Source organism: Exophiala oligosperma, assembly GCF_000835515.1.
Source record: "Exophiala oligosperma strain CBS 72588 unplaced genomic scaffold supercont1.7, whole genome shotgun sequence".
Taxonomy (NCBI): domain Eukaryota; kingdom Fungi; phylum Ascomycota; class Eurotiomycetes; order Chaetothyriales; family Herpotrichiellaceae; genus Exophiala; species Exophiala oligosperma.
In genome coordinates, this window is record NW_015622824.1 from 1,800,452 (window position 1) to 1,813,170 (window position 12,719).

General features: G+C 50.9%; 3 protein-coding genes across 3 annotated transcripts; 2 read left to right on the top strand and 1 right to left on the bottom strand.

Moving 5' to 3' along the window:
• Window positions 1-538: 538 nt before the first annotated feature.
• Window positions 539-1,892, bottom strand: PV06_07913 (uncharacterized protein; the record flags this gene model as incomplete). Its single annotated transcript, XM_016409197.1, has 3 exons — window positions 539-1,333; window positions 1,416-1,526; window positions 1,599-1,892. The coding sequence occupies 3 exons, from the start codon at window positions 1,890-1,892 to the stop codon at window positions 539-541; spliced, it is 1,200 nt and encodes a 399-aa protein (XP_016260951.1).
• Window positions 1,893-2,832: 940 nt separating this feature from the next.
• On the top strand, window positions 2,833-5,321 carry PV06_07914 (uncharacterized protein; the record flags this gene model as incomplete). Its single annotated transcript, XM_016409198.1, has 2 exons — window positions 2,833-3,672; window positions 3,861-5,321. 2 exons carry the CDS (start codon window positions 2,833-2,835, stop codon window positions 5,319-5,321), a joined length of 2,301 nt encoding a protein of 766 aa, XP_016260952.1.
• Window positions 5,322-6,096: 775 nt separating this feature from the next.
• On the top strand, window positions 6,097-9,165 carry PV06_07915 (uncharacterized protein; the record flags this gene model as incomplete). Its single annotated transcript, XM_016409199.1, has 3 exons — window positions 6,097-6,520; window positions 6,566-6,742; window positions 6,797-9,165. 3 exons carry the CDS (start codon window positions 6,097-6,099, stop codon window positions 9,163-9,165), a joined length of 2,970 nt encoding a protein of 989 aa, XP_016260953.1.
• Between the last annotated feature and the right edge of the window lie 3,554 nt (window positions 9,166-12,719).

Consider the following 12,719-nt stretch of genomic DNA (forward strand, 5'->3'; position numbering starts at 1 on the left):
CAAATGCCCGCGACCTCTGGCGCAAGGGTTAGCCGCTGGAGCTGCGACTGCGCGCGGGTAGTTGCAGAGGGGGATGGGCGACCGGGGGGTGGGAAAGAGGGGCAGGATTCCAGAAAGAGAATTGAACAGGGTGGACGAGGACTCACAGATGGCGCAACTTCCCTCTCGACCTTTCCAACGTCTTCCAGCCTCCGTCGAACTCGTTCTGACAATCAACACCAGCTGATAAGAAAGGGCGACAAGACGAGTTCGCGAAAAGTCGCAGATGAAAAGCGGACAGCCCCAATCGAGGGAGAGAACTGCCAAGTCTACGCTAGTCCTATAACAGTACTAGCGTATCTGCATCACGTGAACGCATTCTTCTGGCCCAAATGTTTTTTCTCCTGCCGAGGCATCAGATCGACATCCCAGATCGATCGATGTACTGTATCCATACGAGGACGTGATAAGTCGACACGCTCACTGTGCATGTCTGGAAAGCATGTGCTCTTGAGTCGGCGCACTGAACAATTCGTCATGTCGTCTGTCCTGCATGCTCTTATGCCCAATGGCCCAACAGCGACATAATCCCAGCACCAAGGTAAACACTGACGAGCATGAAAACAATCCTCTTCCCATCTCTGGTCCTGACCGGATTGAAAATGAAGTCTCGGGCCAACAACTCCACCAACCCACTATAGATCAAGATTCCAGCAGACACTGCATCAAAAATACCACTCACAACGTTGGCTGTAAAACTATTTGGCTTGTAAGTCGTTCTCAACCCCAATCCGATGGCAATGGAGACGGGCGTCGTAAGGCCATACATGGCGCAGAGAATCCATGGTAGCCAACTCCTTCTATCGAACGGTATGGAAGACATTCGTGCACCAATCCCTAAACCTTCAAAGGATTGATGAAACACCAGCACGGGGTACAAGGTGCTAAATTCATCGCCGGAAACCCCAAGATTCATACCGATGATGACAGAGTGGAATATGATGCCGAACTCGAGGATGAGGAAGCCGGCAATCTGTTGACGGAATGCCGTCTGCACCGCCGCGGCCTCAAGATCTCCATTCATATCGACAGCAGTTTCGATGAATCGTTTCTCAAAGGCCGATTTCCTCGAACTCGAGATAGGTAAGACACAGACGCTGCTAGGGCCATGTCCTTCTGTGTCATGGTCTCCTCTTCTTTGCTCCTGGGATGCTCTCTCTGCTTGACCACCACCACCACCTCCTCCCCCTCCTACTCCCGTGATTGCCTCCTGAAGGTCTGGATGAGGGTTACCGATGCCATACTTGACCTCTACATACCATTCGGCCGCAAAGTCCATGAGGAAGATGATCATCTATGAAGGGAGTTTATTGTTAGTCGGGTTGGATCTAAAGATTCACCAACCTAGCAAGGATATGCATATGTTTTCCACTTACGACAGAAGCTAACACGATGGCCGGACACCATGAATACTCTGCCCACCCACCAGTCATGCCGACACAAGTACTAGGGCCGATCTCATCGTAGGCGGGGTCAAGAAGGTGTATCTAACAAAAAATTTAGTTAGTGGCGAGTTTGTCAACAGACTGTGCAAAAAAAGGGCAGACAAGAGTTCTCACAAAGGCCGTGGCGACAATCACACCGGCTCCAAAATACCTCACAAAGAGATAGACGTAAAGCGGCAGTCTCAGACGTGGAAACCACTTTGCCAACACCGGAAAAACCGTCGCAGCCGAAGATACAAACAAGATGACAAAGATCGAAGACACCCTCGCCCCCAGGTGTCCATTGTACCCGTTGCCCGACTCCGCGAGGGTGAGCGCACATATCACGTCGCGCGCGTTGGCCGTGGCGAGATCGACGTTTCTCGGGTCGAATGTACTACTAGTTTGAGGAGCGCCCAAGAATGCCATTTTTTCGAAGCCCTGAAATGGAATTATAGGGAGTACCAGGTCTATTATGTGGACGATGCGAGAGGTTAAAGACCGTGGGGGAAGGTGCGGTGATATTTATATGTACGTATGTACCTACGGAGTACCTTCTTGCCTCTGTACTCCGTACCTATGGTACAACGGTGGCTTTAGACACCTACCTGGTTGTGGAGCACATTTCTACATGTATGTATGCACGCACGTCATATGTAAATTCGTGTCGTCCTATGAGAGAACAGTCAATTTTGAGGACATGCAAAACTAAAAGTGAGGACCATTACCATGGCGGCATATGATATCCTGAGAGAGGTGCAATGAATAATATTCGCTGTTTGAGTACCTTAAAAGTTGTGGATAATTTAAGAAATATTTACTCCTTACAATTCCCAGAGCAAACATCCAGCCGCCACTTGCAACTCATCACTTCTGATGGCTTCTTGCAAATGACCTTAGACGTCTGTTGAAACGTTTTCTACGTGGATTGGTTCGGTGTTCAGATACTTTAAGTCCAGCAAGGCACTGCCGTGCCCCTTTTCTGGGCCAGCATAGAGAATCGTACAATTGCACCCTTGTAAATAGCTTGACCAGATTCATAGCTAGAAGCATGGTGGTAATCATGAACTCAGCCGGCCGATGAGCAACACCAACGAGTCACAAACTTGGCTACAGTGTGCCTCGCGCTGTGAAAACAGTTGGGATCTTGGTTCATTAGGTACGCAAGGCTAAGCTGGTGGTGAGCACAGGGCGGCATCATCCTCTTCCGAAAGCGGGGCGAGCTAGCCGTTGATTTATCTTCTCTTGGCGCGTCATGCAAGGATCTGCTCTCTCCGTCTGCAACTTTTTTTTACAGTACGCAGTGTAACAGACAATGTCCTCCCCCTCCACGTTCACTGCTTTCGTTTGAGCCCTCGGAGACATCATCATGGCAGAGACAGAGGTCGATGCCACCTCTCTGACCAGGGTTTACGTTTCAGGCTTGCCTCCGTCCATGACCAAAGAACAACTGCGATCGCATTTTCAAGGAAAGTTCCCAGTTACAGACGCTCATGTTGTAGCAGACCGCCGGATTGGCTTTGTTGGGTTCCCTTCCCACCAGCATGCAAAAGATGCTGTGCATTATTTCAACAAGTCCTTTATTCGTATGTCCAAGATCTCCGTCACCCTGGCCAAGCCTGTCGAGATCAAACGTGACCCTCGAGGGCAAGCAGCGCCCGTATCCCAGCGTTCTTCGAGGCAACGGCAAGAGAATGAACATCCTAGGCATACTGTAATTGGCAAAAGGAAGCGTGCAACTCAGGACGATGGAGATCAAAAAGCCAATTCTAGGCAGGAGCCTGCCGCACAAGAAACGTCTAGAGCAGATGGTCAGGGTGAGGCGTTGGTGTCTTCTACAGAAGCACAAGAAGATCTAAGCCTTGCCCAACCACCAATTGAATCCCCAGAAGATGAGTATATGGATGCGACACCTCAATCTGATAACGATTGGCTTCGAGGGAAGACCAGCAGGCTTCTAGACTTGGTAGAGGATGATCAGACCGACATGCAACAGCAGTCCTTGGGTGACGGTCAGCCCACAAAACCAGAAACTGTCACCAACGATGTTGTAGAGGATAATACAAGCGTCACAGGGCACCAAAATTCCCCCGAAAATCCCTCTCAAGTGTCGGTACCGAATGCGCGACTATTCGTCAGAAACCTGCCGTTTGATACCAGGGACGATGATATCAGGGCGACGTTCTCTCCTTATGGCCGAATATCCGAGGTACGCTATACCATTTCTTCCTTGCCCATTTTTTCATGATGATTTCCTGATAGGGACAACTTATGCATTGCATTTGATGTGAACCGGGAAAGAGTATTTTAGTAGATGCTTCTCACTTCTGATCATTCGATGTTCACTCTTAGCCTTGATTGCCATGCTATGCCTGAACACATGCTGACCAGACTCAGATACACTTAGTCACGGATACAAAAAGATCTACTGGCAAGGGTCTAGGCTACGTCCAATATGTCGAACCGCAAGATGCAGCACAAGCTCTTCTCGAACTCGATGGACGAGATTTCCAAGGCCGACTGATGCATATTTTGCCCGCTTCAGACAAGAAGATCTCAAAATTGACTGAATTCGAAATATCAAAGTTGCCCTTGAAACAACAGAAAGCCATAAAACGCAAGACTGAAGCATCCAAATCACAGTTCAGTTGGAATTCATTGTACATGAACCCTGACGCAGTTCTCGCGTCAGTGGCTGATCGCCTTGGGGTATCGAAAGCAGAATTACTCGACCCTGCTTCAGCTGATGCAGCTGTTAAGCAAGCTCATGCAGAAACGAGCGTGATCAAGGAAACCAAAGATTATTTGAAATCACATGGTGTCAAGATTGAAGCGTTCCTCAATCAGGCTCGTGATGATAGGACGATTTTGTTGAAAAATTTTGCCTTTGGAACCACTTCGGAAGAACTGTCTGGAATGCTAGGTCAGTATGGCACAGTCGAACGATTCGTGTTTCCTACCACTGGAACTATGGCCGTTGCTCAGTACGCTGAAGCAAACTCTGCAACCTTGGCGCTGAAAGGTCTTGCTTATCGAAATCTCAGAGGGTCAGTCCTTTACCTCGAAAAGGCACCTCGAGGATTATGGGAAGGTGGCCAGGATACGGTACGACATGAGAAACCCTTGTTTGTTGTAGACACAGATGGTGAGGCACCAGGCACCACGACAACCCTCTTTGTTAGGAACTTGAACTTCGCCACAACCAGAGCAAGGCTGGCTGAAGCATTCAGCCCTCTCCCTGGGTTTTTATCCGCGCGTGTAAAGACAAGAAATGATAGCAAGCGACCTGGCGAAGTCTTGAGTATGGGCTTCGGGTTTGTCGAGTTCCGCTCCAAGAGCCAGGCTGAGGCTGCATTGTCAACCATGAATGCCCGAGTGCTCGATGGGCACGAGCTCCTTGTTCAACTATCGCAGAAATCTACCGATCTAGCCGAGGAACGTCGAAAAGATGACATCGCCAAGAAGAGAAATGCCAACCAAACGAAGGTCATCATTAAGAACTTGCCGTTTGAGGCAACGAAGAAAGACGTTCGCTCTCTTTTCGGTGCATACGGTCAGCTTCGCACCGTCCGAATGCCCAAGAAGTTTGACAGCAGTGCTCGAGGCTTTGCATTTGCCGAATTTGTTACTGCCAAGGAAGCTGAGAACGCAATCGAGGCATTATCTAATACTCATCTCCTCGGTCGCAGACTCGTCCTCGATTTCGCGGAGAGCGAGATCATCGACCCCGAAGCTGAGATCAGTGCCATGGAGAAGAAAGTACAAAGTCATCAGAACAAGTTGACTCATCATAGGATGACAGGATCGGTCCGGAAGAAATTCAACGTCGATGCACGAGAAGATGTTGAACCGCTCTGATCGCCTAATATGCGTTGGACCCACCCTACCCCTTGCAGCGTTCATCTCTAGTTCGTCAGAAATACAGGAGAACTCTTCTGCAACTCCATCTCAAGGCGAGGAAAACATCAGTATGGTTAGTTCTAGTGAAGAACTGCCTCAAGTCCTTTCCTGGAGCCGCCTCACAGCCATCTCCATTTGCTCTCTATCAAGTAGCGTTCAATGCACGGGATTTTTCTACTCTGCCAACGAAGGGGGTGGGTTCCTAACCGACCAAGATGAGTGCACTGGCAATCGTTGTGCGCACGGGCCGGCTCTACCTCTGAATTCCAGCAGCAGCGGCAAAGGCCAACCATTCACCCGGCGCGCTGATCGAAGCAAATCGCATCCACGCTCCCTCCAGTCGAAGCCTGGGTTCTCAGCATCCCTTGCATTGCCCCTTCTAGACCTTGCACCCCTGCGCGGTAAGGATAGCAGAGGACCTTTACGTCGTGAGATTGCTTGTCTTGCTTGTCCGTGATTTCTAGGGCGGAACGAGATCAAGCTCCCTGAGCGTCTCTTTCCGTCCAACCAAATATCGCAAGGGTTGTGACCAAGATGCATTGGTGAGGTTTGCTGAAGAGATTGCACCAGACCAGACCATGTTTTACAATGGCTGTTATATTATAAGCCCTCCATATTACGCTCGACTCCCCAGATTCACATTCCCTTTTCCCATTCCTGAGTCTTTTTGTTTCCCATTCACTGCATATTTGCTCTGAGCATGATGCAACAAGCCCTGCTCGCATGACTTGCAATGAATATGCTGCATTCCGTGTCGTTCCAACCGCACCAGAAGCCTGAACTGGGCGTGGACCCTCTGTCTATCACATCAGGCAACATTCAGTCGACAGTCCGCACAATGCGGGATGGTCTCGAGAATGAGCAACCGCTTACTTCCTGGAGCACGCAAGTCGAAGTCGCATCTAAACCATCACTTCATCAGCTCTCTCTTCCCACAACACTGTTGTGTGACGTCCCCGACCACGCTTTCGACCGAGAACCACAACCCCAGTCACAAACCCAGTTCCTCGGTCGACGTCACGTTCCTAGGCCTGCACGCTCATTCAGATACACCAAGAATGACAAGTATCAGACCTATCGAAAACGCCCACGACAAGATCTTGGTGGTGATGGCAAACCGGTCTGGCCTCTCTTCATCGAAGATGCCTTCCAAGAAGGTGTGCTCTAAACCAGACCCTGTAGACTTCCTCTGACATTGACAGCGCTCCAATGTATACAACCCATGGGCCGTAAGAAGTGGGCCAGAGGAGGGAAATTAAATGGCCGTAACATGCTCATTTCCGAATTCATATATCACAGGACAGGACAGCGACGCACAAGGAAGCAAGTTTCGAGCCATATTCAGGTGCTTGACAAATTCCTGCGAAATGAGCCGGAATGTGTGTATTCTTACTTCTTGCAAGTTCCTTCTATTCAAAGCTGACGTATTATAGGGGTACGTCTTACTAAAGTACCTGACGACGTGAAAGGTGGCTCTCAAACTCAATCAAAAGGCCCATACTTTCGACAAAGGCCTCTGGATGACATTGGGAAACTCCCGCAGCGACCGATAGGCGGCTTCGAGCAATCCTATTACCACCCTACAGAGTGCAGGGAAGAAGATGCCTGGGATGGCAAAGATGATACTTTCTTTGATAGCTCTGTTCACACATTCATCCTGGCAAGCTACATTGTGCAGCACATGCAGTTCGAAGTCCGTGTTATCCCTCCAGCATCTTCCAATCATCCGGAGCCTGATTCAACACGTGTGTTGCATCATTATACGCAACTGTCCTCCCGCAAGTCGAGACCCAGAGACTTGCCCCTCGATAGTCTCAACAACTGGCGCCGTTCTTTCCCTCGTTTGAACACCATCATGGACGAACTCTGCACGAGTAATCCGTGTGAGATCATTCTACTCAATTCGTCGTTTCACCTCCTGGATGGTTTTCCACCTGAACATTCGAAATTGGGAATAAGCCTGGAAGTCGATTTTCAGTGTCAGGATTGGCCTGAGATGGAGCACAGCAGAGAATCTAAGCGTTGGACTGTTGCCACCCATATCTATCAAGACGGCCAGCTCGTTGCCTCGCCCACCCACGAGGAATGCCGAGCCACGATAGATGGGTTAGTCGAGCCTTCTTTTCACAGCACGTGGTGGGCATCGGCTCTCACAGATCTCACGGCTGAGAGGCTGATGGCAAAGGACTCGAGCGAGTCCGGTGCTCTTCAAGCTGCAGACGAACATTCGCGTGGATTCTTTGCAGGTCTGACGATCATGCAGGAGATCCTCGCGCTACGATATACCGTAGGCGAAAACCTCAACGCAAAGAGTGAACAGCCCCGAAGAGCGGCAATACTTTTGTGGAAGTTCGCCCAGGCAAGGTCTAGTTCAGAACGGACCACAACCTGGCAACCACTGACACTGCCCGAGCCTATCGATAGGTCCTTCAAGAATAGCCCTCTTATGCCTATGCCGAGCATGGAGTTACCATCTTTACCAATCAATACGATCGAGTACGCAATGGGATCCGTCGCTCAAGAACCTCGTCACACCTTCAATGGTTTTGACGAATTCCCTATGATGGCGGGTGAAGATGTGTGTCAACGTGGCAGTTTCAATCCATTCGATCCAGAACTTTCGAGCGCAGACCACCTACACTCCGTATTGAGTGTTTCAACTGCACCGGAGTTGAACATTGAAAACAACAACGGTAACAACCTACAATACTACGGTTTCTCCCCTCCTCACTTTCCTCCTGCGACAGAGGGCCCAGTGCCCCAGGCTGGAAATATGTTTGATCTTCCACACCTCCCCGAGCAAGACGAAACCATGCATACCTTGACAGACGCACACGAAGACGTGGTGCAGACTACCAATTGCAGTCCTGGTCTGGTCCTGCAGACGCACCAGGCGTTGCAGGAACACATCGGCATGCCGGCTGAGGGTTTGAAGATTGTGATACCATCGTCCAAGACCACCTTCGCGGAATCAGAGCAACATTCACGTACAACAGACATCCAACCATGGGATAAGGTGCCCGAGGAAGAGATGCACGTTTTGCGTTTTCTGGCGGATAGCCACCAGGAGCAGACACGCAAGAGGAAGAGGAGTGACGGGGACAAACCATGGTCACCGAGCCAAGATGAACAAGCGACGCAACGTCTTCGTCGTCGTCATCATCAGCGGCATAATCATCTCCATCAGGCTCATCAGCATTTTTCTGCGGAAACTCCGGGCGTTCATCCTCATTGGGGCTCTCATCTGGCTCGTCCGGCCATGCAGACTCACCACAGCTTTGACACGTTACCTCGACAAGGCTCTTTTGCCGACTCTGGTCTATTGGACCACACCTTCCATGATGTTTACGACTTCAACTCGGCAGTGGATGGGTTTGGTGGTGGTAGTGCTGAATCACCTTCTCAACAACATGATCATCAGTCATTCCAACCGCATTTCACACAAAGTCAACAAAATGGCATGGATGTCGGGAGTCGAGGATTGCCTCGGGCGCACAGCGAGTCAGACATCTACACGCTCGTAGGGGGTGCGGAAAACAACACCAAAGGCATTCCCCCTCTCCCTTCTTTGCCCAGTGACATTAATGACGCGTTGCCTGTGTTGAACGTGGTGGAGGTTGATGACGATGTTGATGCTGATGCCGACGACGATAACGACGACGATAACCACGTCAAGGTATTGACCCCGCCGTCGCAAGAGACACGGGAAGTGAAAGCGGTGCATTCTACGGTCGATATGGACGCTGCGAGCCTGGGTGATGAGCGCGGTGGTTACGTTGAACAGTCCGAGCTCGACGTGTAAAGCATCACTGACTTTTCTGTACGATCCACATTTGATTTAAGAGTTTAGTGGGATATGCATGTCTCGGGCAGTACGAGTGGAAGGGTTCATCGCTACGGGGAGAGAACAGGAGAGATTATGGCCGCCATTCATTCATTTTCCATGTGTATTCGTATTTTTTACCCTGGAAAAGGGCATGGATTTCACTTGACGCGGTCAAGGATCGTAGTGTTTTGATTTAATCATTTTATGGGTTCATGTTTCATACCCTTTTTCATTGTTTCTACCTTGCTCCCACTTATCAGAAAGGCTCATTTTATGATTGTAGGTCCACATTGCATACCTGCCTCTTTGCTTTGTACCTGTTCCGTGGTTGAAACGCCGGTCTCACATTTCCACTTGTCTTTCGGTCTCGGGATTTTATGATTCAGTGTCCAGCCTGGATTGACCCATTCGTGTCCTGCACCTCAAGCGGCAAAGCCGCTCTTTCAATGAATGTCGACCGCAACACGATCATCCATGTACCTGTGGATCTTGCCTATGAAGCACGAGCAGATAATGGCCAATCCGCCGAAGGCGAGTGAAATGTAATAGACGATGGAGTAACTGTCGGAATAGGCCTGTTGGCCAGCGCGAACGATCATCTCGTACGCCGTCTGATTGCCGGCCACGCCGGGGAGGTAGATGATGTCCTCGGTCAACGACGTCGCGGTGTACTCGATCGCGGCGGTGATCTCGGTCTTGTTGAATATACCCAGTTCGCCGACCATGACGTGGGAGATGGCGGAGATGAGGCGAGGCTCGAGCTTCTGCACAAAGACGCTGTGGTAGATTGCGTAGGCGACGCAGCCGCCGATGACGCGGATGGACAAGGTCAAGGCCGTGACCGTGGCGATGATGTCGTCGGGGCAGATGATGGTGGTGATGATGCTGGCCGGGACGACGATGCCGCCGATGCCGAAACCGCCAATGAACAAGAGGGCGTACACGGTGTGCAGGTTGTGCGTGTTGGCGCACGCCAGGGCCCCCGTGCCGGCTGTCATGAGGATGCTGGACCCCAACAAGATGGAACGGACGTGGCCTTTCATGTAGGACAGCAGTGTCAGGCAAACCACGCAGCCACCGAGGATGGCGAAACCGATGGGGAGCGTGCGGATGCCGTTGTCTAGAAAACATGTGATTTTCAGTCATGGCTCTCATCGCGATCTTCCGACGTGGCTCTTTGGGTGGAAACAAAAGTGAGGGAGGAATGAGTAGGTCAGAAAGAGTGAGAGACGTACCAACAGGATCATGTCCATAAACATTAAAGGACTGTGTGGGCCAGAACATGAGTACGGAGAAAAAATTGGCCCCCGAGATGGCGGTGATGATTAATGTCATGGTGAACAAGCGCGCTTCCTGTTTCATGCGCGATGGAAACATCGGGTGAGTTGCGAATTTGATCTCCCATACTGGAAACGCGACGAAGAGTAGCAGTGCCCCTACGACCAGCGGGGCAATGACATGGGCCGATTTCCAGGGATACTGATAACCACCCCATGACAAGCCGGCGACGAAGATGCTGACACCTGCGATACTCAGGAAGCCACCAACAAAGTCGATCTCGGAGATGATCTGTCGTTTATTGAGGCCTTTGGAGTTTTCTCGCGGTGGAGGAAAGTAGAACTGTCAATATAGAGAGTGGTGAGTGAAGGATAAACAGCCATTTGAGAAGAGCACTTACAAACAGCACACCAACGAAGCCAACCAAGGCCCACCCACCTGCGAAGAGACAGCAGTATCTCCAGCTTCCGTATCCCGCAATCAGCTGAGCATACAAAGCGGACGGACAAAATGGGATGATCTGGGAACCATCAGAAGACCCATAACAGTAAGTCTTTTAGGATGAAGTGCCTACCGTAGCCACCAAGAGTGCGACGTAAAACCCACGTTTTCGTGCTGGTACCAGCTCCGACGTACCGGCGAGACAGGTCAGCTCACAGATGCCTGCTCCGCCACCAGAGACGCACATGCCAGCTGGGAAAAACAAACGTCAGTTCGGGCCGTTCAGTTCGTAGAGACGAGATGCATGACAGACCAATGAATTGGTTCATATTGAACGAGCTCCCACAGACGGCCATGCCAATAATGAGCAGACTGGCCCCGAGCAAAGCAACATAACGTCGACCCAAAAGGTCAGATAAGCTGCCGACGAAAGGGCACACGGCAGCAAGTGCTACGGCATGACCGATCACAAACCATGTCCATCGGTCAAGACCGCCAATGTCCCTGTAGATGCGAGGAGGAACACTACCGAGGAGGTACATCGGGATCTGGGAGCCTGTCCACAGGAATGCCATGGCCACGAAACTCAAGATACGCTTCACCGTCCACTGAGGAGCACAATCATCGTCAGCCACCGCCAAAGTTGATCGTCCAGATAGATATAGGGAGTCGATGTTCTTACCGGTGGCTGGCCCTCGTTGGCTTCATCTTCACCTCTCTCCTTGTCTTCAGTCTCGACCTGCTCAACATGACGGTCAATGTTGACGTCGGAACTGGCAGAGGAAGCGAGGTGGGCTACCTCGGGTTTCTCGATCATGGAAGATCCATTCTTGAAATCGGGGTTCTCCATTGCTTTTGCCATCAATGATTGCACTGGGTTATTCAAAAGGGCTTCGGGGGTTGATAGGAGGAGCTTGCTGGTATGAGCCGACAAGTCTGGCATGGCCAGATCATGGTTGTTATATACATCTCAAACGACTTGAGGTGTAGTCATGGTGTTGCACAGGACTACTAATGATTGAGGCTTGTCAAGACTCCGGGGAACAGAAGCTGTGGGGCTTTGGTGGTATTTGTGGGGGTTAGGGCGCTGCCGGTGTGCAGAGCGACAGTCAAAGCCTCCCTCCTGGACAGCCTGACTCCATATATGAGTTTGCGGGATTGGTTTTGACGTGAAGTGAACTATTCAGTAAAGGGAAACAAGTGCCCGGAGGCGAGTATGAGCCCCGTATAATGCTCTGGCGATCAGGCCTCTTCAGGCGGGTCTTCGTTGTTCATGCCATATTGGGCTTAGTGGCGGGGATTTGTTTCCTAACATAGTCCGCAAGACAGACATCGTACTTCTCTTTCAACCCCGCCGTCTTCGCTCCCTTTCATCATCGAGTACATGGTGTCCAATATTGTCCTTACCAAGTACGATCCCTGACTCATTCGCTCCGCATGTCGACAGCCAGCACCACGAAACCCCGAAGATCGTGTGACCGCTGTTACGCGAAGAAAGAACGATGTACGTTCAACAGCCACGGCGCTTCTTCGTGCACATTGTGCGAGCGCCACCAAGCCGACTGTACATTTGTCCGCGTTCGGCGAAGAGTGGGACGACGGCCAAAGGTCAATCGCTTCGGCTCGCGCGATTACATGCACGTCTGGGACAGTGATCGAACATCACAAAAATCGACCGTCCCTGGTGCCGAGGCATCAACCTCCAGCAGCACACTTGCTCTTCCAAATACCCCTGCCACCACAGCCACCTCTGCGACGGAATGGGCAACCGAAGATTCTAGCGAGGGCGATGCAGAGACGCTCTCAATACG